General features: G+C 36.8%; 1 protein-coding gene and 1 long non-coding RNA gene across 2 annotated transcripts; both read left to right on the forward strand.

Moving 5' to 3' along the window:
• The first annotated feature begins 2,096 nt into the window (after window positions 1-2,096).
• Window positions 2,097-26,679, forward strand: LOC121407887 (chromodomain Y-like protein 2). The gene is made up of 8 exons (XM_041599126.1): window positions 2,097-2,159; window positions 16,288-16,933; window positions 17,288-17,549; window positions 18,354-18,483; window positions 20,462-20,634; window positions 21,052-21,262; window positions 22,268-22,411; window positions 25,880-26,679. The coding sequence occupies exons 1-8, from the start codon at window positions 2,136-2,138 to the stop codon at window positions 26,033-26,035; spliced, it is 1,746 nt and encodes a 581-aa protein (XP_041455060.1). The 5' UTR covers window positions 2,097-2,135; the 3' UTR covers window positions 26,036-26,679.
• LOC121407888 lies at window positions 5,584-6,361 on the forward strand. The gene is made up of 2 exons (XR_005968961.1): window positions 5,584-5,695; window positions 5,773-6,361. It is a non-coding gene; the product is annotated as an uncharacterized LOC121407888 (long non-coding RNA).
• Window positions 26,680-27,106: the final 427 nt, after the last annotated feature.

Below are 27,106 nucleotides of genomic sequence, written 5' to 3' on the forward strand. Positions count from 1 at the left end.
CCTTTTCCCTTTTGGCTGCTATTACTCAAGCATTTATATAGTTTAATACTGCATTTATTTTTTACTACTTTGTCTTATCATTAAATTGTATTCATGTCTAAATTTTGTTATGACACTGTTATAAAATTGTCACATTGTAGTTTAAAGGACAAGTCCACCGCAACAAAAAGTTGATTTGAATAAAAAGGAAAAAAATCAAACAAACATAACACTGAAAATTTCATCAAAATCGGATACAAGATAAGAAAGTTATATTTCAAAGTTTCGCTTAACAAAACAGTTACATCCTGGTCAGTATATGCAAATGAGGAGACCGATGATGTCATCCGCTCACTATTTCTTTTGCAATTTATTATATGAAATATTTTAATTTTCTCCTCATTGTCACATTAAACAATGATTAATTCCTGGCGGAAAATGTGGAATTAGCATTGTTTAATACTATATGGTTCTGTCAACTTGGTCCTTATTGTAAAATCTATACAAAATGAAATATTGTATAATTCAAACAATAAAAAAACAAAAGAAATAGTGAGTGATGGAGATCATCGACCGACTCATCTGCATGTCACTGAGTTGTGCATATCATTATTTTGTGAAAAATAAGCGAAACTTCAAAATGCCATAACTTTCTTAATTTACATCCGATTTTGATGAAATTTTCAGCGTTATGCTATTTTCATTTTTTCTATATAATATTCAAATCAACATTTTGCAGGGGTGGACTTGACCTTTAATATCAAATTTATTTTGACTTTAAAATAAATGCAGAAGCTCCTGCCCCCCCACAAAAAAGGTGATTCCTCCCTGAACGTGTGATATTACGATCGTTTTAACATTTATAGCCCTTTAAAATTGGTCCTTATCTGTCAAATCTAAAAAAAAAAAAAATATTGTGTAATAAAAAAAGTGAAATAGCTGTTGGCATGATGGTTTAAAAAATGCGAACGGGAGCTGAAACTTTCGTAGTCTTGATCGAGATATTATCCTCCTCCCTCCCCTCTTCTCCTTCTTCTCTTGGCCTCTTTTCCTTCTCTTCCCTTCTCCTCCTCCTCCTTTATCTTCTTCTTCTCCTTTCTTATTTCCTCCCTTTCAGGGTCGGAAGAAAGTATTTCGTTTGGGGGCAAAGCCAAAAAGGGCTCTTTTGTGTCAAAATCGACATTTTGGTGCAAACGGATATTTTCACAATGATTATTATCGTCTGCGTGAAGTAGTTGTGTTTTGTACAAATTATTTTTGAAGTGATTTCTGATTGATTTATAGGCTTTGGCTTTTTCAGTGAGAGAGCGTAGCGAGCTGTTTCAACAAATTCTCAAGTCTGAAGTTGTAAAGCTCGTTTTTTTTTTTTTTTTGGGGGGGGGTAAATTATGGCGTTAATTACTGTTAAAGGGCATCCTTGCGAGATGTTAAACATTCAGAGCAGTTTTTGCAATCATGAAAAAGATGGGAATCTAATTAACGCGAGCTGAAACTTTTGATATACTGACCAGAAAAGGAAGCTGTTAAGGACTGCATTTACACATGAATAGGATACATATTATCTCAACCATCGAATAAGCTGAAAATTTTGTGATATAGTTCAAACCTGAAATTTTGTGATTTTATAACCTAAAATGTAGGCATGTTTTACTTCAATTAGGGTATTTCATTTTCAAATCTTAAAGGCGTTATCAATTTTGAAAATAAAAAAATCCCAACGCCCTGCTCCCTTTTTCGTCGCGACCGCCCCTGGATCCGCCTTTGCACGACAAATTATGGGAGGGCAGTCCTACCGTTCAATGTAATATCTCACAAATTGCCCTTTCGAGATTTCTTGTTCTACAATATATTTCTTTTAAACTTAATACGGTGTTCTGTTCCTACTTATTTTTCATTCACAGTACGTCAGATTAACATTTACAAAATGATAAATCGAAATAAATTCGGAAATCCTTACCTAATTATGACTCTGAAACAGTTTAAGATTTATCCCGATGTAAACTTCTGGAGATGACGAAAGGAAGCAAGCAACAACTTCTTGTCTACTTGAGATAAAAACTCATGAAACATCGCTTTTGTGGTACAGGAAATGTGATACTCTACTGCGCATGCGCATTTCAATTCATTCCGCTGTATCGGTTGTAAAGGCGGTGAAAATGGCTGAGGATTATATCTACGAAGTAAGTCGAAAAACTTATTGATTATCCTCATTTTGATCTTGACTGTTCTTGAAACAATAATTATTTCGTAGATTTATATATTGATGTCATTGTACATAGGTTAGATTGGCTTGAATCTGTCACGATAATGAGCAATCACGATGTTATTTGAGGTCATATTTTTCGGTTTCTATTCAGAGTGTGCGACGAGTGTGTGTTATATGAACGGAGCGGTGTGTGTAAAGCACCGGACAAGGTCCCCATTGGAGTGGAGTGTGTTGTCAATGGACGTATTCGGTCACAACGCTCTGGAAGTAGAATAGCAGAGGCTTCAGAGCGTAGTCTGCCGAATAAATGCAACGTGAGATAGAGTTGCAAAAATATAAAACCACATGTATGATCACAAATGAAATAATACGTGTTTATCTGTGTTCTACTGGTAGTACATGTTCAAATTATTAAAAATCTTGGCATTAGAAAATGAGATGATGTTCGATTCCCAGTGGCAGTGAAACTTGAATTTGTTCAATTTATACCTGGACACCCTATTTTTATTGTCATGAAAATGAAATCTGTCAGGTGTGTCAAGTTTTATTAAGTTGCGTTCACAAATCAATACACTTCATTCATTCGTTCATTAATTGATCGTGTCCGTTACAGTTTTGCCAGACTAGTTTGATTGGACGCATTGCCATAGAGTCTTATGTAGATCATGAGAAAAGACCTTTTCAATATTTTATTTGTCTTGTCAATTGGCACAAACTTTTTCATAGTACTGAGAAGAGGAAAGTAATTGTAAACTTTTGCTTAGGCCTATGTCTACCTGTATTTCTTTGAGAAATATTGTACAAGTACTTTAAGATAAGTTTCAAATACCATTTGGCTATTTTTATGTGAATTTTGAAGAAAAAAATCCATGAAAAAGTGTTAGCAATGGAAAGAAGTGTCAAAGCTAATATAATGAGTTCACATTTTTATAGGTCTATCTAACATTATTAAAATCTAATACTATTTCATGATTTATCATCGGATTCTTGCTCTTCACTTCCAAAACATTAATCCCTCTGGCTTGGTTTTAAGATGATTGCATTTTTTGTAACATTCATATAGGCCTATCTGCTTTGATGTTTTTTATTCTGTATAAAAATTACTTTGGAGTAGGAACAATTTAAGAGCACTATAATAAAAGATCATAGTATACATGTAGCAAAGTAAACATTTCTTTATAATCATTTCCCTTCAGTCATGGTACAAAGTAGTGCACTATCCTCATCATGACAGAGATACTAGGACAATGAGGGCCATAGTTCATCTTTGGACTGGTTGAAAGTTAATTTTGATTAAGAGTGAATCAATAATCAATATGCAAGTCTTAAAATTTTCATCCTTGATGTCAGAGTTAAAATTATTAAATGACCAGTGAGAATATACACCATGTCATAATCCTGTATTTCTGAGTGTGTTAGAGTGGTCTTTGGTTTACAAACTATTTAAACTAATTAACCATGCAGTTTAAAAGTGTTTTTTTTTTTGTGTGTGTGTGACTCTGCACATAAATGTGTCTTTTCTAACACAATGTATGAATTGTTTGCTCAGTTGAGGTTTATTTGCATCTTTATAGGGAATGCATGCTCTTGCATACAATGTACATGTACACATAGGCCTAGAGGTAATGCATATTATTAAAGTTGTCAATGCAGGCCTTTAATCATACCTGTTGAAACTATGCCATTTGTATTGTGATATACATGTACAAATCAGTTAAAGGTTTAAGTTTGTATTATGTAAATATGTAAATTTTAGTTCTGGTAACAACTGCAATATAAAGAGAAAATCTGTCAAATGATTCTGGAATATAGTGAGTATTTGCTGAATAATACACATTTATATAGTGTTTTAGCAATGCAGCGAAAATGCTTTTTTTTTTTGGAAGGGGCAGATCCAGCATTCGCCAATAAGGGGTCCCAGATTTTTTAAGCTGCATTTTCCCCGATCGGCCGCTCTAAGTTGATTTTTGTTTGTTTCTTTGAAGGGGTAGTCCTAATAGTCAACTTAGCTATATATATACTAATTTCATTATTAGCCTATAGTGCGAGTGTGTAGTGCTAGCTATTTTTTTTAAACTCATGTATTTTGTCCTAAAATTTGAACATTCTGGGCACAACTAAACGATAACTGAGCGCAAAGCACGAGCAGAAATTTTTAATATAGATTTTGATCTGATCAAAAAAGGATTTCTTAACTGCTTGCAGTCAGCCCAATCAAATAATGCGAGCGAGGAAACTCTCAGAATAATGTTGTAACCCGCACCCGTTGCGGTACGGGTTAACCTGCCGGTATGCCTCCGATCGCGGGTTGCGGGCCGGGCCGAGTTCATTGTCAAACCCGCAGACCGTCATGCGAAAAAAAGGGAGAAGTAACGACGCATAATAAAAACATTCACAATGAAAATTGAGTTAAGATCATGTGCTTCTTACGTAGCAGATTCTTTTAGAGACGTAGATATTTCCTTTTAAAAATGCCGGCGTATTTTTGTCTTGTGAACAGTGAACAGGACAGAGTCTGAGACAGTTCAACATAATAAAATACATCGAGTTGCTCTTTCAAAGGCCAGCGCCAGTGCATGCAGCGCAGTCAAAAGCAACCGCATGGGCCAATGAAACTCGATGTTGAGTTTCCCGTCCCATTTTTTCCAGCTCATAATGAGGAACCGATTTCATTATTGTTTTTCAGAAGATGAAAGTTTGACCTTTTGTAACCTTTTAACGCACTTTATTCTGTGGAACTTGAAGCCAGGGAAAAATTAATCATTTTTTTTGGGGGGGGCTCCATTTTCAATTTTTTGTAATATTTCAGGGGCTCTTTTCAAATACTACGTTTTTGTATTTTGAAGAATACCTGTTCACTTATTAAATTAATTATTACTTGTTGTTTAATATTGTAGGATTTTTAAAGTTTTTTTTCATGCTTAAAATCTTGGGTGTGGGTGTGTTTGTGTGGGTGAGACTGTGAGTTGAACTTGGATATAAATGAATTTCTTACTCCATCTAATTCCAGTACTTGGCCATGTAATGAAGGCCCACATACCCTTACTTTTCCTGAAGTTCTTTGAAAACGCAGATCTCCACGAAAATTGCATTTCTCTATGGGGAGTCTAAATTTGGTGAGAATGAACTCATTAATAACTTAAATATACATGACAATGAAGAAATCATCAAACTTTATTGGCAGTTTTGAATAATATACCCGAAATATAAACTCTGTCTGAAACAGAAAATCGCCATCATTGAGGCCTTTACAGAGCAAATTGTCCCCCAGAGCTCTGGCAGAGAGACAGAGCTCAGACTGGCTAGCTAGCACAAGCGCCAATGCGTACGTGCGTGAGCCTCACGTCGGCCCTGTAAAACAGATTGAGCTTTGTTTGATGATTTTTTGTCTGATTTACCTCATCCCCTGGTATAAGTTATAATTAGCAAATAAGATCAGTTATTTTGGATGTTACTAGGCCGTATGATAACTCACCAACGCGAGGTTACTAGACTCTGGGATTTATTGAGGTAGCTCAACCATAACTCGAGCGATGTTCGTGCGGGCTCCCTGCACGAACATCCCTCGAGGTACATGTATGGTTGAGCATGCAGTGTCATTCCATTCACAAGAAAAAGAAAGAAAGGATTTACAGGTATTTACAAGACATACAAATAATTATGTGACTGAAAAGCTTATATTAATGTTTTATATCAGTTTTGCATCTAGATCTATATCAAAATAGAAAAACAATGAATTATTTTTAGAATTTGATTTTCAAACGCGGGCCAAATTTCATAACGCGGGCGGGCGACGGGAAACTGAACATCGAGTTTTAGCGGCCATATCGAATGAAATACAAAAACAGAAGGAAATAATATGGAGGTAAACGAGAAGAAAAAAAATGACTGTATCATTATCCACGTATTTATTGCAATTTTAATTACTTTATAGACAAGGTCCCATAGAATTGAATATTGTAATTATGATTGTTGTGAGTCGCCGTGTCGACCGACCTGGACTGAAAAACAACATTGCCGATCCTTGCTGGGCAGCCTGGGCTATCGCTAGTTATACGTTAGCGCGCTGAGCTGCGGCTCGCTAGCTAGCTCCGATCCGAGGAGGTAATTGCGTAATGCTTTCAATTCCGAGATCAGAGCGCATCCATTTCGTGGTACGAAGTACTTAAGTCACCCCAAAAAAAACATTTTCTCTCCTGAGTAAAAGGCTAATTTGCAAATTGTAAGTAATTTCACTCTGGGGATTGCAGAAATAATATTTTTCATTTTTCAAAGATAAATTGACTTGAGGGTTAATAAACCCGACGGGTCAGCGGGTCCCGCTTGCAAATTTTTGGATTATACGGACGGTATGGTTCGGGTTTTCACTTGCGGGTTACAACATTATCTCAGAAACTGGGTAATGATTTAAATACCGGTAGAGAACAAGCTGCGTATCTGAATAAACATGTGCGCATGTGTTTCAGGTTTCGAACTATAATCGTGGATTTTTAATTCCTTTTTTTATCATGAAAACCAATAATGCGAGTGCGATGCACAAGTTATTTGATATTCCGTTCTGAAAAAGGGTCAATTTAAGCTCTGCATATCAAGTATTTTGTAGGAAAATTGTGAGGTGCATATGGATCGCAGTTAATAAAGAGCTGATACAATGTACATGTATGTTTCATTATTAGGGTGCGTTTATGTGCCACTTTTTACTATAGAATCACGATTGCGATTTCGTCAAAAGTGAAATTAAACGTCTTTCAAATCACAAACACGGAAAATGGGGCGTTTGGAAAGACGTTTCTGTAGAATCACAAACAAAAAAGGTGGTATAAATGCAATCATGATTTGAATAATGATTCTATGATGTCACAAACACTGTGTTGGGCTACTTTACGTTTAGCTCTTGCCAAGCCCAAGGCACATGCTATGCTCCGTGTATATGTATATGTACTACATGTATGCATGCATTTCTTGTCACATGCATTTAACTTTATGTTCGTTCGCATCGTCCACTGTCAAATCTTCATTTTCAAGTTCTAGTAAATGAATTAACTGGACAGACAATGATCTCAGTTTTTGTTGAGTTAACAATGTCAATATTAAATTGGATCTACGTTGAAATTCACTTCCGAACACCATTTTCAATAGACTGACAAGATGAATTATAGAATTAAACAAAATGAGGAATAATAGACTGAATTCTGGAAACAGAAGATTGATTTTTCAAGAGCCAACACACTGCGAAAAAGTTGACTTATACTTGCTCTGTCAAATTGTGCTCTGGATCGGCCCAAACTGAGGAGAAACAGCATTGGAATGAGGTCGTCTAAACGCTGATTCTGTGGTATTGTAGCTGCCGCCGCTCTCGCTTATTTCTTCCATTCCGACCTCTACGTCAGGATGGTGTTCAGTCTGTGGTGGATCACCTGAGCTTTTCTCCATTTCCATTTTTGTCTATCTTAGTATCTTCCGAGCATGCATTTTCCAAGAGAATCGTCATAATAAGAGTGGAAGAAAATGCTGGAGCGGCTCGCTATAGATTATTTGCAATTAATTAAAATATATGACTATGGGGGTACACAGCAAAGAAAGACACAGGGGTTTGTGACTCAGATTTTAGTTTCAATGGCAAAAAGAAAAATGGTGCACTTTATTATTCAAATTGCATAAATATATATATATATATGTATATATACAGTGCGTCCCAGAAAAAACAAAACCAAGATTTATCGATGATTTATCATATCTTAATCATAAATAAAATAGACAAATGACCTACCATTGTAAAGCTTAGAATCTCCTCTTTCATCTGGTATTACTTATATTATTCCTCATTCACGCATGAGTGAGCAAAAATAATTCAAAGAATGGATGCCAAAAACTTATTTGGAGGGGGGTATCTGAATTTCAAAAAGAAAATCACATGACTAAAACGTTCAATATCTGCTTTTTTCTTTGGTACCTTGATCACAGAAAATGGTCAAGAAGTAAGAAAGTTATGATCCCTCGAAACAATGCTTGTATTTCCATAATTTCATCAAATAAAACGTGTTTTCACCGGTTTCCCCACAGAAGCTATCTTGCGGTAACAAAAGACTTAATGCATGGCTGATCGTCAACAAAATGGAGTGTCGAGTGAGTTTGAACGCTAGCCTGTAAAATCCTCTTCATTTTATGAAATTATTGAAATTCAAGCCTTATTTCAATCAACCAGAACTTTGTTATTTCTTGACCATTTTGTGTAATTGAGGTATCAAATTAAAGAGCAGATATTGAACTTTTTTGAAATGTGGTTTTCTTTTTAAACCCCAGATACGGCCCGCCAAGTGACTTTTTGGTATCCCCTTTTCAAATTGTTTTTGCTCACTTATGCGTGAATGAGAAATAATCTACGCGATTTCAGATGAAAAAGGAGATTCTAAGCTTTAAGATGGTAGGTCATTTGTCTGTTTCATTTGTGATTAAGTTATGATAAATCATCGATATATCTCTGTTTCGTTTTTTCTGGGACGCACTGTACAATGTACATGTACTTTACTTGACTCGCCACTGTTACAGGTAAACAATGTCTAATATTTACAAATAAGCCCTAAGATATTTTTGTTATCAGAGAAATAAGGGCTAATTATTAAACTTTCATTTTGGGCCTCCAAGTATAAGAATTTTCCAAATCTAACCGGCGTCTAGCTTGTTAAGAGAAAAACTTCTATTTCCAGCTTCCCAGTCTCGACATTCGTTTCCACGTCTGTTGAATTCTGGCGTCGATATATACGAAGAGATTGATTCCTAGACTATTTACTTCAGGTCGCTCGCCCAAAACAATTATTAAGAAAATTTATATCATAGCAAGATCTATACTTTAATTAATCTGGACCTCTATTGGGGAATTCTCATATTCAAACATACGGGTCAATATAGGGACTTTAATTAAATTCATATTGAGGTTTCCAGCGTCTATATGCCTTGGGTATAGGCTTGTTTCCTGCGTCTGTTTACCTTTCCAAGTTTTCCAAGTCTTCCCCGTGGCAAGCCTTTCGCAGTCAGATTTCCGTTTGTGCCAGCCCCGGCAACTAAACGTCTCTTATTTATATGGACAAATTGCGGACGTAGGTGAAAACGGTACGCCGAGCGGGTTTGGATAGCACACACACGTCTACGCGCAGCGTATAATGTATAGAGAACTTGAACTGTGTTTTATCGAAGCCAGTTTATTCACAATTTCTCGTTTATTACTACAAAACATTCAATAAGTCGATACTTTTCCAAAAGGATATATCTTTTTGCACTGAAATATATACAGAACCATTCATTGAATATCAATACTTAAAAAGATATGAATTAGTCAAAAATCTATCAAAATCGGCCAGCGCTGCGATCGGATGTACTGTGCATTCCAAACACTCATCCGCACTTATGCAAATGCGCCGGCTCTTATGCAAATTATGTACGTTCATAAACAAAGCCAGCGATGAATTATTCAATCTATATCTACACCAATTTGATCATAAAAACTGCAAATCAACTTATCTCCTAACGTTTCTTCATTAAAAACTCAGGCCTCATTTAAAAACTAGCTAATACATTAATCATTTTGGAATGTGAAATCTCAAGTAATTTCTAATAATAACCGAAAGACATAATACGGTTGAATGAGTTCTCGCGACAGCTATGAATAATGAGTAAACAATAGTCATGCGCAGGGCTGATTGTTTATGTCACGATCCTTGTAGCGGGATCGTTACAATATAATACAATACAAAAGGACAAGTAGAGATGTGACATCATCAGCCCACCTAATGAATATTCATGACAACTTTTTTCACAAAATATTGCTAAACTTTAAAATTCAATAACTTTGTTATTTATCCTATTTTGATGAAATTTTCATCATTTTGCTCAGTGAATTCTACTCTATTTATTTAACTATAAATACTTTCAGCTCGGACCAGGGCTTTAAGGTGTAAAAGAGGCTGTTCATCAGTAAATCCAGTCATTCAAAATTTCTCCTTGAGAATGACCTTATATCTTTTTTTTGGGGGGGTGGGGGTACATGTCATTTGCTGTAAAAAAAAACAATTGTTAGCTCATCCGGCCCGAAGGACCAGATGAGCTTATGCCGTGGTGTGGCGGCCGTCGTCCGTCCACAATTTCAAAATGCTTCTCCATCATTTCAAGTCCGATTTCAATTCTGTTTGCTTTATATGATAGCACTAGGTGGGGGGAGGGGGGGGATTAAAACTTCTATAACAGAATTTTGAAACTCATTAAATATGCTAATTTATGCGCATTTTTCAAAATTCACAAAAAAATGCTTCTTTTTACTGTTTTGATTTTTTTTTGCTTCCATCTGGTAGAGCTTCATGAGGTTCACCAAACTTCTACTCAGAATTATGACTAGAAATTTTTTATGCTAATTTATGCAAAATTGGTTAATGCATATTTTTCAAAATTCACATTAAATGCTTCTTCATAATTTGTTGACCGATTTTGATTATTTTTTTTCTTCCATCTGGTAAAGCTTAATGAGGTCCACCAAATTTGTACATAGAATTTTGAAATTTCGAGTAGAGAATAAATTATATGCTAGTTCATTCAACATTTATTCATAAATCACAGAAAATGCCTCTTTTTTGTTGACCGATTTTGATTTTTTTTCTGCCATCTGGTAGAGCTTCATGAGGTTCACCAAACTTCTACACAGAATTTTGACATTTTGACCAGAACAATTTTTATGATAGTTCATGCGAAATTAATTATTCATATTTTTCTTAATTCACATAAAATGCTTCTTTATTTGTTGACCACTTTTGATTTTTTTTTCTTCCATCTGGTTGAGTTATATGAGAGTCACCAAACTATCACACAGAATTTGGACTAGAAAATTATGCTGATTTATGCAAAATTTATTCATAAATCACAAAAATGCCTTTTCTCCTTCATTTGTTGATCAATTTCAATTTTGTTTGCTTTATACATGTATATTTGGAATGCACTTCCTCAATAGATACATCAAACTAGTAATTTCAATGGTTATAAAAGGAAATTAAAGTCATATCTGTTAAAGTTAACACATACCTAATCCCTATTTATATACTTTTTCATACAATAATAATTCAACTTTTCACACCCTCTTCACTTCACTTTATGTTTATTTTGTAAAATTCCTTATTTTGTATTGTTTTTTATAATTATTTACCTTCAACTATCTATTGCAAAAATGTTTAATTCCAGTTTGGGACACAGCCTTGACAAGTTCAAGTCTCTTTTTGAACTTTTGCAGTGACCCAATTCCATTTGATTTTTTTTTCTGTACATGTGAAATCAATACCATTTCTGTGTTTGTATTGTATGTATTGTATTCAAATGTAAATCTTGTAAATTTGTATGTATGATGCAAAACTTGTAACTTTGTATGTAAATGTAAATCTTGTAAATTTGTATGTATGAATTGTATCTTTTTATCGAATGGAATGAATAAATCTTGAATCCTGAATCTTGAATAACTCTAGGTGGGGATACAAAATTTCTACACAGAATCTTGAAACTCATTAAATATGCTAATTTATACATATTTTTCAAAACTCACAAAAATGTTTATTTGTTTACCGATTTTGAATTCTTTTGTTCGATCTGAGAGCTACATGTACATGAGGTTCACCAAGCCTGGTTCTACACAGAACTTAGAAATTTTGACTAAAAAAATTATTTATGCTTATTTGTGCGAATTTTTTTCATAAATCATAAGAAAGTGCTTCTTCTCTGTCATTTCTTTATCAATGACATTTCTGTTTCCTCAGTTTATGTCACCAATATAATTCACTACAGTGTCAACTTGGCTGAAATTAAAAATGGTGTTAAATTTCTTTGCGAGATGCCGGATGAGCTCCACATCATTGATGTGCTAGTTTGGACTCTAACTTGCTTGCCATAATAGTATGCAGTTTTTATTTCAAATTCTTACATTTTATTCTAAAATCTAAATAATTATAAACAAAGTAAAAACCAACCACAACAATGAAACAAATCAAGAAAACCCCAGTACATCTTTCAGGTTCACATTTTTATGATTTTCCTTTTTGATCCATAACCAGAGGCACAGGAAAATAATTAATTGTAAACATCTAGAGACTGCATACATGTACATTACCCAGCCCAACCTGCATCTATTTATCATTACTTTGCTATGATCTACTGCATATGTGATATTGATGATATTTAAACTATTTTGGTTAAAAACAGGAAATTGATTGAAATCAGTGAACTTCATATGACCCCTGAACTTTTATGTTTGGAATATGACAAATTGTTTAATCCAACCACACCTACAATGTAGCCTGATGAAAGGTTTTAACATATATAGAAATGCTTGAGTTTATAAAGATATCTAACACTGACTGATATGGCAGGTTCATTTTTGTTTATGGTACATTGGCAAATTTATCAATCATTCATTGTTATTCACTGTAACCTACATGTACATGTAGTCATCATGTTTTTCTCAATTTGTGTTTTAATTGTAATTTTATAAATTCTGTAAATTGACCAGGATAATCATACAGTATGATACATACTGTATGTACATGTATGTAAATGTAATCCCAGCTTTGATTTAATTAATTACTTCATGAAAGCTAGTTGAAATTCACTTGTAATGTGATGGTTATGTTTCATAGTTATTGAGATTGGAAAGGAAAGGGTTTGTTATATTGCCCAGTTGGCTACAAGATTGCATACAGTAACGAATATTGTCCTTGTAATATGCAAACATATTATTTATCACTTCATGAAAGCTAGTTCAAAATTAACTGTATTGTGATGGTTATGTTTCATAGTTATTGAGATTGGAAAGGAAAGGGTTTGTTATATTGCCCGGTTGGCTACAAGATTGCATACAGTATCAAATATTGTCATTGTAAAATTTTAAATCAATAGGTCTATAGTGACATGATCATGACATGTTGCTAAGCATTTCTTTTAACATAGATCTTGATAAGAATACAATCCACTTCCATATTGATAATGAATACAAAGCATTGCAATAGGCCTCCATATCAATAGGTGTTTTCAGACCGCCTCGAAGTTCGTCAGTTCCAGGTATTCTCTGATCGGGAAATTTACCCCGATCAGAAAATACCAGGTATTTTGGTAATGTGAAAGCAAACTACGCGTAATTTCCCCGAAAGAAAATACCTGCTAAATAGTAGGTACTTGGTGAAATTACGAGAACTTTCGCGGGGATTTTTCCAAGGTCGCAGGTATTTTGGCAATGTGAAAGCAAATTACGGGAACTTTTAGCCCAGCGTGTCGTTGGGCGCGGCGGCGTGGGTGGCTGCTGGGCTAGTGAATTTGAATCTCGGGCCTTGCTGCCTGCTTATCAGACCATACTGCACATGCTTGTAACTTCGGGAACTTATCCTGAAGGGTATGTTTCAGGGCGGTATGAATGCAGGAATAATTAATGGGTATTTTTTAGCCAAAAAAAGTTCTCATAATTTAATGGGGATTCGTGTGATCGAGGTGGTTTGAAACCACCTAATGAACACTCTTTTCATATCTTGATTAACTGTGGTTTGTCAGTATCATGTTTAATGATGCTTGTTTATCTGCTGCAGAATAGTAATTAGTAAAGTGAATGAGACAATGAGTTTTTCAGTCACATTGTAGTTTATCATCTGTAGAATAATCATATTATATTGGATGGTTTAGAATGGAATACCAGAAATCCAAGAGTTCGGGAAAATATCCCTCGAATCGCAGATGAGTTGAATATTGGCCCTAACAAGTGAAATATTTGTGGTATTTCATGAAATAAACCATCCAATATAATTATTAGCGTATATCCCCCCCCGGAGCAATTGGATTGAACAAGTATCTATCACATTATGCTATCGAACATTTTGGTCGTCGACATGCGACTTGCATGTAGCTCATTATGACGTCATAAAGTGTAATTGTGCTCTATGCTGTGCATGGCATTGTTTTCAATGTTGTATGCGTTGTATATTTCACGCATTTGCGCATGCGCACTAAACTGTTGAATATGCTCTCATATTCAATAGCTAATTTTGTACAGGGGCATATGGGATATTTGTTGAATTTCAGTCCTTTAATAGGGATACGCTCTATACTGCACGGGCAATTGATGCAGACCAAATGCGTGTTTTTAATGCATCACTAGAACACTCTATATACATTGTAGATGATAATACAGGATATACGCCATATGCACAATATGTCATCATGTATAAGTTCTGTAATACAGGCAGTAATTTTACTGCTCAAATTTGATTATTAGCATAAAAGCTTTCAACTACTGTTTATTCTGTATATAAACAAAATTTCCGATGTGTAGCAGTCATTAGAAAAATAAATAGAGGAAATTGCGATGGATACTGTCAGGGAAATTATTGCTTGAATGGGAAAGCTTGGCTCTTCAACATGAATTGGTTGGTGATGGTGCCAGACTGCCAGTGCACTATATTGACTTGTATCTTGCAAGAACATTCGTATACTTAGTAGCATCTATTGCTAGCACAATAGTTCAGTACATCAGTTTATGCAATGGCAGCAAAGCATGCTGTCACTTAACCAATCTATGTCAAGCAGCAACTGTACATCCCTACCTGGGAAACCTCAACCTGTCTGTCTGTTCATGTATTATTTTGTTACATGTGGGGCTTATATAATTATTTTGTTGGTGCTATTTTTAAAAGCAAATATAACAAATATACAGTGCGTATCAAAAAAAGTTTACACTTAGAAAAAATCCTGTAAAATTATAAATTTGTAATATCCTGATGATTTTTTCACATTTTAATATTGGTACAGATCCAATTGAGCAAATGACGATATAACTGTCAAAAAATATTTCTGCTTGAGTGAGCAGCACTTACTTTTGAAAAGTTAGTGAAAAATGATTTGCGCAGAACTTTGAAATAGTTATGCGAATAAAAGGAGACGTTAATCATGAAGAACATGTAGAATTTAGCTAGTAAACTGATTTGAAGATATCTTTTACCTTTTTTAAACTTGTTTCCTTGCCCATAACATTTCGAAGAGTGCATCGAGCTCCACCCCACTTCCCCACACACCGAGGCCATTGTGACGATATTTGCTTTACACTGAGCTGTGATTTACATAAAATGGCTTAGGCTTGATTTTCATTTTATTAATCATTCTCAGCTTGGGAAAAGTGTGGAGAAACAAGTATTAAATGAAAAATGAAATGGAAACCCACTTTAAATGATAAAAATGCTGGAGATGTCTGATATAAACTTTTGTTCAGATTCAGTTATGTCCTCAGATCCAGCTGGCACAAAAGGGGTAAAGGTTGTGCTTACTCAGAGTTGAAATTCCATTTTGGGTGGCAAAATTGTTACAAAATGCTTGAATGTATCCCGTTTTGTTTCAATTGAGTAAAGTGCATGGGAAATATATGAGAAGTGTTTCACAGGGCAAGTTTGATTTTCCCCTTGACACAGCGTGAAAACAAGCATTTCTGCGCAAACAGATTTCTGCGAGCTTTGCAAAAATGGACAGTGCTCACTCAAGTGTATCATTCTGTGAAACCTTTTTCATTGTATAGAGGAGACCCAAACCCAAGCTTATGTGAAAAAATGACCCACATGTTGTATATTTTTTAATTCACAGGGCTTTTTCAAAGTGTAAACTTTTTTTGATACGCACTGAATAATGCAATACTAAGAATCCTCACTATTTTGTTACTGTATCATTGTAATTTATTTTCCAAAAGTCTACATGAAGAACTTTATTCTATAAATGCTTATAACCTTGGCCCTGTAAAGGCACAATCAAATTGTGTATAATCGCTTGTGATTTTATTATTTGCAATCTGTCATGATTGTCTATTAATAGATTAATTATGAATTGTAGGCCTACGATTGATTGTATTTTTGTGTATCAGTGCCTAGAATATTCTAAAAACATGAAAGCACCTTCAAGTGGTAAAAGCATGCTTGACATTATTCTAGGGATTGACCACTGAATATCCTCTTGGCCTATTGTCATTGTCTTTTCTTTTTGGTTCAGTTACCATTGTTTCAGTATCCTTTATTTTTCCAGTAACAATTTATGTCATTTCTGTATTACAGGTGGAACGAATACTGGCACGGCGCCGGACACGCAAGGGTAAGTTGGAATACATGGTACGATGGAAGAACTTTGGAAGCGAAGAGGACACCTGGGAGCCTCTGGAGAACCTTGGAGACTGCATGGAACTGGTGGAGGAGTTCAACCAGAAGACAATGAAAGATGGCAAGTTTGAGAGACTTGCGTCTCTGGATCACCTCCATGTACACAAGAAACTGCCTCAAGCGGGCAAAAAGAGACCCAGTGACAATGGAGGAAAAGACAAGGGTGGACAAGGGAAGGAGCGTGTTAGCAATGGAAGTGACAAGAACAAAGAGCATGCGAAGGCTCAGGCAGATCAGAAACCTGTGAGTAGCAATAGCAGGACTAACAGCAGCACCACTGTAGGAAAAACAGCGGATGGGTCAGCCAAAGCCCAGAAAAGAAAAAGAGAGTCAGACGTCGGTAGTAAGCAAACTAACGGACCCGTAGCACTTCCGTCCACTCATGTTATTAAGTCTGAAGGACAGTCTCCAGAGAAGCGTGTGAAGAGGGCGCACTCTGTGACAGGTGTCGGACCTCAGGGTACTTATTCACCTAGTGCGAGTAGCAATGGAATTGGTTCACCACTACAACGGAGAAGAATAAATAGCACAATTCCTAATGAGGGTATGACTTTGATATGAATTACAATCATTTATAGTTTATATACTCCAATCCTTATTCCCCATTTTATTAAATCCATGTACCCAGGCTCTGTGAACATAATTTTTTATTAACTATGTTGTGTTTATCTAAATGAAAATATTGCATAGCCATGGGTATAATCTTGAATTCAGAATTCTGGAAGTTACAAAATGGAAAAAGACTAAATTTTGTTGAACTGTGAATCAGAGATGTATGGCTATTTTATGAATAATATAGGTATTATCTGATCGTATGTAAAACAGGTTTGTATCTCACTTTATTTGAAGTGAAGTTTATTCAATTTGCCACAAACTATAATTGGTATGCTTTTATCAGGATTGCATCACAGCACAAGGGGTTCACCAAACCTTCATCGCACAATGTCAGCAAGTGCAAGTGCCTACCCCAAGCTGATACTCTCTCCGACCAAACTAACCATGGTAACGCGGAGAGGTGGTAGTCCTGCTACTCTAGCCAACTCCTTAGCAGCCTCCAGTGGGGGCACGGAAGAGGATGGGGAAGTCCAAGGGAGGCGAACGGCCAGCATTGTGGCTAGGCGGAGACTTTCACATTCGACCCCTGAAGATCCCATCGATAGGTAGGTCTTTCATGCCAGAAGTGCTGAGAATTTCTTGATCTGCAGGATGGGAGTTGGGTGTTGGAAACTTTAGAATATTAAAACCACCTCATTCCCCCTAGGATTTAGCAAGGCATAGGCTGTAGCAGAACTGCTTTTCTTTTTTTCATGCTTCAAAATATTGTCTTACCTTATAAATTTTAACAAGTTGTGAAATTCGCTTGCAGAGTCCATAAAATTGCTGTTTTGTCCAGATTTAAACCTATTTAGACACACATTAGTTATTGTGTATTAAAGTGTACAGTTGTCTATTCTGTCCAAGCAACTGTAACAAAATTTCTAACAAAATACAGCTTTTTTTGAATTTGCAGTATGAGAAACAAAATACGGTGTAGATCACAAGAAGAAATATTGAAGCGGGCATGATTCATCTAATCATTCATTGATACTCAATATTAGTGGGTCTGTAGACAGAATTAACCGCTCCAAACCCGTAATTGCTACAGCCCAACAAAGCCAATGCCTTCAGTGACACCAGACCTAAAAGCCAACTATCATGTCATAGTAGTTTTGAAATCTACTTAAGATATGAACATGTTTTGTGCTCTTATCTGATTTTACTGCAAATCCTTCATTTAAAGCAAGAATATTTTTTTATCACTAGCTAAATAGTTTTAGCTGTTAACAATTTCCTACATATTTACCGTAATTAAATCTGTTTATAAATTCTTGTGGAAGCCTTCTTGAGCAATACCTAGAATAATTCTCTGCTGTTGTGCCATCAGAAATAATCTGAATTTCTTCCTTTATTTTTGTTGTTGACAGTCGGAGAATTAGTGCAAGACAGAGTGAGAGCCTATACAAATACAAGGAGATAGTTGTGAAGAAGTGCCAAGGGTATACACAAGTAAGGCTTTTCACCACGACACCAACAAGAAATGCTCTTAATCTAAAGGTGAGATTTGAGACGTGGAAGGCATTTTAAGTGTTAATAGAATTTACAAAGGAACAATTTGTTGATCAGATTTTAAAGAATTTTGTGCCTACGTGATACTCCTTGATATTTAATACCCTGCATTCATACCCATTCTTTCATGAAGTGTTGTAACTGGAACCTGTTGCGGTGCGGGTTACCCTGCCAATATGCCCCTGATTGTGGGTTACCGGCCAGGCCAAGTTCATCCACCAACCCGCAGACCGTAGAATGATAATAAAGGGAGAAGCTACGACACATACAAAATCATAGAAAACATACGAAACGAAAGAACGTAAAGTAAATTAGGTGGCAGATTCTTTTTGAGATGCTGATATTTTCTTTAAGAAATTGCCGGCGTATTTTTGTCTTGTGAACATTTTGTGGGACACTGTGACAGTTCGGCAAATACTACATGAACGTACACTAGCTTCATAAGTGCCTCGATCGTCGCACGCACCGCCGTGATTGATTTTCATTATTTTTATCGTCAATTTGAGGAGCTTGTTTTTGCAGCACATGGTGTACCAGCGTATAACATGTGAATCGTAATGATCACTGTCGCAATCAGTGATTCTTCAATTGGTTCCAATAGTTATTGCGCAATGCTTTTGAGATCGGCGCAGACCCATTCTTGGTACAATGTCACCCCCAGAACTCTGGAATGAAAGTGGATTAATATATTTTCCAGATGTGAGCCTGTATAGCGTACAGGGATATCACTCACGTGACCAAGATTATGTGAGTCGAAGCTGCCAGGTTAGCAGGTCCCGCTGGCAAATCATTGGATTATGCGGTTCGGGGTTTTCACTTATGGGTTACAGCACTACTTTCATGGCTACTTTACTTTTGTTTGGTAAAGAATTGTTTGTTGTATAATACAGATTTTTATTGTAATTGTTGTTAGGAGTCAGGTATCTACATTCAATCATCCTTAAGAGGTGCAATGAATCATCGGTTGAGCAGTGGTCATGTAATCCAGCGACCATGGTTTGAAATCACATTGATGTGCTAGTGCCATTTGGGAAGATATTTATCCTCATTCCCTAATGAAGTTTCACAGAGTTAAGTGTGGATTAGACTAGGGTTGTGCCCAAATGGCAACGCTCACTTGGTATAAACACGTAACCTTATTGATGACTACACAGAAGTCTGTATCCTCTGGCTCAAATTCACATAGGTGGTTTTTAAAACCCAAGGTTGAATCCATGGTTTATGCAGATTTCCTGTATAAATTACGCTTAATTTAGCGCGTATCAGGTGCGTGTTTAAAATATGTCCAATGCTGATGCGCGCTTTTGTCACAGTGCGCCAAATTGACGCCAGTTACCATGGTAAGATATGCAATTTTATTCATGAGTCCACAGTTTGAAGATTGTATTCATGAATAAAATAGCGTGGATAACTTCGGCAACAGGTGTCAATTTGGCGCACTGTGATAAAAGCGCGCATCAGCATTGGAATTTTTCAAACAGGCGCCCGATACGCACTAAATTAGGCGTAATTTATACAGGAAATCTGCATAAACCATGGACTCAACCGTGGGTTTTAAAAACCACCTTTTTGAATTTTGGCCTCTGAGACTGTGCAGGATTTGACCAATGTGGCGATGTGTTTTGTGCTGCATTCTACTCATTTATTTTAGTCATACTTACATCTTTGTGAAACACCTCCCCATCCTGTCCCTCAAAGATGACTGTGAATTGTTGGTCCATGAGTTGCTTACTATCAACAGGAAATACTCTTATAGAACAGTAAACAGAACTACAAGTGAAAGATTAAAGCTAAATAAATAATATCTAACCCTTAAACAGTAGAGTGTTGTTAAAGTTCAAAATATAATTCATCTACTACAAGTGCTGTTTCACTACGTTCTCATAGGTTAGCTCTATACTTGTAGCTCTGATCCAAACCTATACAAATGGCAGTTTTATATCATTCTATTTCATAACTCCTACAGGCTTTACAGGAATTGACAGCTGTCTTTGAGTTGAGCAAGAAAGACGACTCCAAGGTGATCTTCTTGAGTGGGTCTGGTAGTGTATTCTGCAGTGGCTTAGATCTCAGGTGTATTCAGACTTCCTTTGTGGAGGAGAGGAAAAGAGCGTCCAAAAATCTTGCAGATGCAGTCAGGTAACAATCAAGTTCTATCTCTTACCAAATTACAGTAATATACACCCTTGGTGAAGGTGGAACTATCACTCCTGGGGCAAGCTAGATGGAGCTATCTTTCTGAAGCAAAACTTAGGAAAGATAGGGTGTGCATCCAGCTAACCAGAAAGTGTCTCATCACCTGAAATCATGACTACATAGGAAGAATTTAATTTATTGATGTCAAAGTTTTTTTATTTGAAAAATACATACTGCTAGCGTGTATTTTATATAGACTGCATATCCTTAACTAGGTCTTGATCCACCAAGGTAATTATAATGTCACAAAGGATTGTTTTTCATTGCTGCATGTGAATCAGTTCAGTTTTCACCTCCAAGGCACAATAAGTAAAATAAGAGGAGACAATATTTGATGATATCCTTACTTGAATCCTACAGGTCATTTGTAGATAGCCTTATCAACTGTCCAAAGCTAGTAGTCGTAGCGATCAATGGTCCTGCCATTGGCCTAGGAGCAGCCATTCTACCTCTGTGTGACATCGCGTACGCCAGCGACAAAGCCTACTTCCACTTGCCATACAGTATTCTAAGCCAGACTCCAGAGGGCTGTGCATCCCACACCTACCCTCAAGTCTTGGGGTTAGCACTGGTGAGTACAAGATTCTACCGCCCTTTCATACGGTACCAAAATCGTGATTTGAATGATGATTCCAGTGAAAAATGATTCTAATGACGAATTTTTAGCACATTTGAAACCAAACTAGAATCGCAAATGCTAATCACAATCACGAATTCAAATTCTACTCCGGAGGTGAATTCCAGTTAAGTTTCACTCAAATTACGGTACAAATTTTATGTCTGAAAGGGTTGACCTCCAAAACATCTTTTGAGGGGGCGGAGCTTACATGACCTTTCAAGCACTTCCGTAGATAATACACTTGTCAGGCACTCATCGTAGTTTCTTTTTTGCGGTGCAGTGCTTTGATTGGGTTTGATTGGCAAGTTACCAAGGAAACAGTACCGCCTTCTCTCAGGAATTAGAATTCAAATCACAGTTTTCGAGTGAACATGTGAATGGTACAATGATGATTAAAGATTCTCGTGTGAAAAGGTCCTTCAGTGATCTGCTTCTGTAATTACACATTTTATGGGAACCAGGGTTGTACCAAGTATCTAGATCTTGGCTTGGGTCAAGTATTTGGGGTTTAAGTCGAGCATAGTCTCTTGAGTCTGGGCATGAATTTCACTTGGAAATAGTGTTTTATTCTGAGCATGAGTCTCTGGATGAGACTCTGGTTGTTGACTTGTGATGTTACAACCCTATATGTACCTGCTAGGTGGTATCATCAAATCTTTGCAAGCATTGATATTGATTGGCTGTCACGTTGACCAAAAATGTCAAATTTACAACAATTTTAATTCCTTTAATAAAAGGGCCTGAGATATTGGATTATTTTAGCCTATCCATGAAAGTTAGTGAGTGAATAAGCAAATCAATTTCTTATGATTCTTTGTGGAAGCATGATAAATATACAAGGGCTATTGAAAGTAGGAATATGTGTCTTAATACTTCATCTGTATATTTTATGGAAGAGAAGATATATATATTCATGAACCAACCTCCAATTTCATTTCTCTATTTCCTTGTGTTAAGGCTGGTGAGATGTTGTACGCTGGTCGCAAGCTAACAGCTCTGGAGGCCTGTGCCTGTGGCCTTGTATCGCATACCTTCTGGCCTACAAGTTTCATGCAGGAAGTAGTACCAAGGGTGCAGAGGATAGCTTCACAATCCGGCAAGGTACAAAGCCTTTTTATCTCTGACTCTATCTTAAGCCTGAGTCGAATCGATTTTAAAATCGGTGTTCGATTGATGTCATCGAACACCGGTGCAGATTTTGCAAAATCGGTGCATCGAAAAAAAAAAAAAAACGTCGGCCGGCCGATTCGTTTGGTTTACACAATCAATCATCAAAATGTCAGCAATGTCCAACTTTACTACTACTTACTTGATTTCTATTGCCCCCAAAATGAAACCGATTAGGTAATTATGATGCTATTCACCATTAATTTGGTGTTAATTTCGATCATAGTTCGAGTCTTACTCGTCTGCTCGTGCCGAGATAATTTATGCACGATGAATTCATGAATGGGAGTCATGGCCATCGATCGTGCATGCGCAGTACTGTTCTTTAATCAAACCAGAAAATGGTCGGAAATTGACGCGATCAACGTAAAATAAATCTTGCTTTCATGAACAATATTAATATCATGACCATAGAACATTATTTAATCGTAACAGTTAACAATAATTCGCATATGATAATCATTAATATGAATTTAGAGCTAGATGTGAAACGTTTGTATTTCGTTTCAATTTTCAATGGCGGACATTTCATGACGATCGACTTGACTTCTTGAGTAGAGTCGAGCTAGTGCACTTGTCTAAAAAAAATAATCATCACGTCAGGATTGATTCTCGAACATTGTCTACATGCAAAAACTCTGTTCAACTTCGTAATATCACCATATAATAACATTTTACATGACAAAACAGAGAAAACTGCGTTCGATTTTTTTTCCCATCAATTTGAAGCTAGTTTGTGGTTTGTGCCCAACTTTGGGCTCTGATTTCATGAATGGGAAAATATGTCATACGTCATCGAACACGCATGCGCATTGTGCTTATTTTCTCGGAGCTTGGAGGAGACGTCCAGAAATGGAATCATAGAAATAATCCCAGTATTAATTCTTCCATATGAACATAACATACTTTGCTGACATCGTCAATATTCTTAGTATGACCATAAAATCTTGTTAAATCGTAATAATTTAGATGAATTTAGGGCTCGATTCGAACCATTCGTATTTATTTTGATCGCATGCTCGATTGCGTCTAAAAAAATGGATTGTCATTTATTATCACTTAATATCAGGATTAATTCTCGAACATTGTCATAACTCATATTCCACAATCTTTCCTCACAATCGTTATATCAGCATTGAATAGCAATTCAAATGACCATCCAGAGAAAATTACGTATTTATTCCCATAAATTTATTTGGAGCTCATTTTGGATCCAACTACACAATCTCAGGCAAGTTACAGCGCTCTCCGTTGATTGCACTTGTTTGCTGGCGCTGACGTCAAGCACGCCTGTCGTTTCGGGAGAGTGAGTGTACGGAGCTGCGGAGGGGGCTGGTGAATGGACTGCGAATGCTAGTTGACCGAAAATCATTCGGATCGACTCTGCGTGATTCATGTCTTTATTATTGTTTCATTTTAAACTTATATGTTGTCATCTGCAAATATCATTGTTGAAGATATTTTGGAAAGAATTCTGCTTTGGTCCCGGTCTTTTTTGTGTGTTTTGTGATCATGGAAAATACAAACGAACTTTGCTCTGTCATCTGCTTGTGCAACGCTCACCCGGCCAACGCCAGCGCATACCGTCAGTGCGTATAGTGCATATGCAAAGCGCATCGCATCGACGCAAAAACAAGACTAAATTTTCCCCGCCTTCAATATTCGATGCATCGATGTTCGATCGAATTAGAGCTGTCGAACACCGGTTTTCAAAATAATCGATATGACTCAGGCTTACTCTATCTGCATGGTCAAGTAAAAAAAAGTGTCCTCTTCTGACCCATCCATGAGACATGCAGTCGAGGCAAGCCTCGAGGCCGAATTTGCTGGCCTTGGCCTCGGGGCCGAATCACATGTACGAAGTCTGTTGGAGACACTTTAATCCAGCAGCCTCGTGACTTGGAAATCCTGATCTCAACTGCCAGCCAGCCATCCTTGCTAACATTTTGAAGGGAGAAGCATATTACTTGTTCAATAATTGTTCATAGTGCTTCAGAGTGTATTGATATTTCTACGGAATGATTTTTAATGTTAGTAGGTGGCAGGTCGTTTCGATCCCCTTATCACAGTAGATTGCAAAAAAAGAATCCTTTACCCTATTTCAGATCTAAAGATTTTACTTGCAAACTCCCCTACAAAGTCATGAAATAGGATGTCTACTAGTCCATTATCTTGTACAGCGTCAAGATTACTTGATCCCTTTCCTAAGATGAAGGAATTTCTGACCTGAGCTAGAGACAGACACACTTCCCCTTATGTCACATATAGTCCTCCAAATTTTTGAGGTGATTTGAAGTGAAATGGAACAGCAACTGCTCAGACCCATGCCTTTAAATCAAGGAATCATGGGTACAAATCTTGGCCATGATATCAATTTGCCATAGCAAAAAATTAATCCACTTTGTGCAGCACACAACTCAGGTAAAGGTTCATGAGTAACTCGTAGGAAACCATTTCTTTGAAATGTTTGTTTGCCGTTGTAGTAATGACAGTAAATGCTTTGATCGCGTGCTATCAGCTGAAGATATGAAATCACTTTTAAGATGGTTTTTGGAAAGGGAATATTTTATTACCTTGCTGGCAGTACGGTGTTACAGTGTACACGTACATCAATTCACATTCATGTCAGTTAGGCAGAAGGGCATTAAATTTGGCATAAGCTGGGTGCTACATAAGCACTTGCCCAATTGCCTGGGGCAAGTAAAAGTTAAAGTCGGGCAAGTGTTTTGAAGTAAAGGCCAAAACTACCTGCTCGAATTGGGCAAGAAAAATTATCACAGTGAAAAGCAAAATTCTAACAGTAGAATGACCAAAATTAGGGTCGGTATGATATTGACCCTAATTTTGGTCATCGTAGGCAAGAGAAAATCACTCTGGAAAAAGAAATGCAATAACAAGAGAGAGAAAAGGGTCAATGGTTTATAAAACTGCATTTCTTTTGTAGAGGTCTAACTTTTTTCAAGGATTTTTTCGAGCAATTGAAATAGATTTGTGGGCAGTTATATTCCAACTTTTTAAAAAGTTATGTAGCACCCTGCATAAGTTTTAGCTAATGACCTTATTAGGGTCGATATGATATTGACCCTAATTTTGATCATCGCAGGCAAGAGAAAATCACTCTAATGACCTTATGTCAGCAAAAAAGGAATTGAAAATCACTGCGCATGCATAACTTTCCACCATTCTGCCAGTCAGGTGATGATTGATTTCTAAACTTCAGTAATTCATTAAAATGATCAAGTTATCACCTCTATTTTACCACTTTGAAGCTTGGATTTGCTTTCATGATACATATATTATAAGTCTAGAAAAAATCTGCAATGTTTCCTTCTTTATTTCTTCTCATTTTCATTACACTAAATTTGAGGAGTCAAATGTTATCACCTTTTCTGCTTATTACAGGCTTTGCTTCAATCCAAACTGTTAATGCGGGGCCAAATGCGGGCAAAGCTTGAGTATGTCAATGAGAGCGAATGTGCGGCACTGGAAGAGAGGTGGCGCTCTCCAGAATGCCACAGACAGATCAAACTCTTTGCAGAGAATTACTCGGACATGTGACTGTGAAGAAATTACCGTGCCACCTCTCAAGAGGAAGAATAAACAATGGGCTGATGGTGACAACCAAGGATCATCCTAGCCCATGCATGGAGTGTAAGGTGATTTCAACAAGAGGCAATTCTGTATGTTGCTTGACTTGGAGGCTTCACCAATTCAGCTGATCCACTATGATGTCAAAGGATTAGAGGATGTCGGTAGTAGTGACGGGTGCTTAACATCAACACAAAATCATGGATGCTGTCACGTTTAGCTGTGATCCAGCTGAAATTGGAAATTTGAAAGTGATTCAGCCGCTGACATAGGAGGAAAGCCGCGTCTGACCTTTGGATGGTGATGATGGTCTATCCCAAGTGTAACCATGTTTGATTCACCTGTGTCTTTTTAGAAACCAAACCCACGTACACGTTGATAACGATACAGTTTCCATCATTCTATGGTATCGCCAGAGAGCTTCAAACGCAAAGACACATTCCTGTATGTTATGTACAGTAGCCAATGGATTATATCAGGTCCCTTCACCTGTCTGTTCTGTTCAAATCCTCCCAGTCCTGCAAGCAGTATCAGCCAGGACTCATGCACTCACGTTTAGTTGGAATGTCTACATGTGGTAGCTCAATAAATGGACACGTCATGAAAATGCGATGATATTTATTTGAAGAGGTCTTGTGAATTGATGCTAAATGTATTTATTCACCTGCCATAAGAATGAGAAACTGATTGCACCAAATACTTAGATCTATAAAATGCAGGGATGAGGTTGAGGCCTCGGCAAACTCAGCCCTGGCCTCAGGCCAAGGGGACCTCACGACTTTGGCCTGGATCCTATCCCTGATGAACTTATTAGAAGCAGAAAAACTGTTGATGAAATGAATTGCCATTTATAGGAGATTGTTTTAATTCTGTTTTTATTGCTGTGGAAAATGCAGAAAAGGTAGTATGAGCGAGAGAGAAAAACTTTGAGAGAGAGAGAGGGGGGGGGGGGGGGTAGAGAGAAAGAAGGGGAAGGGAGAGAGGATTAACAAGTTTTTTACTGATTTACTATTGTAAAGGTCTACAAAACCCCACTGATGG

This window comes from Lytechinus variegatus, chromosome 2, assembly GCF_018143015.1.
Source record: "Lytechinus variegatus isolate NC3 chromosome 2, Lvar_3.0, whole genome shotgun sequence".
Taxonomy (NCBI): domain Eukaryota; kingdom Metazoa; phylum Echinodermata; class Echinoidea; order Temnopleuroida; family Toxopneustidae; genus Lytechinus; species Lytechinus variegatus.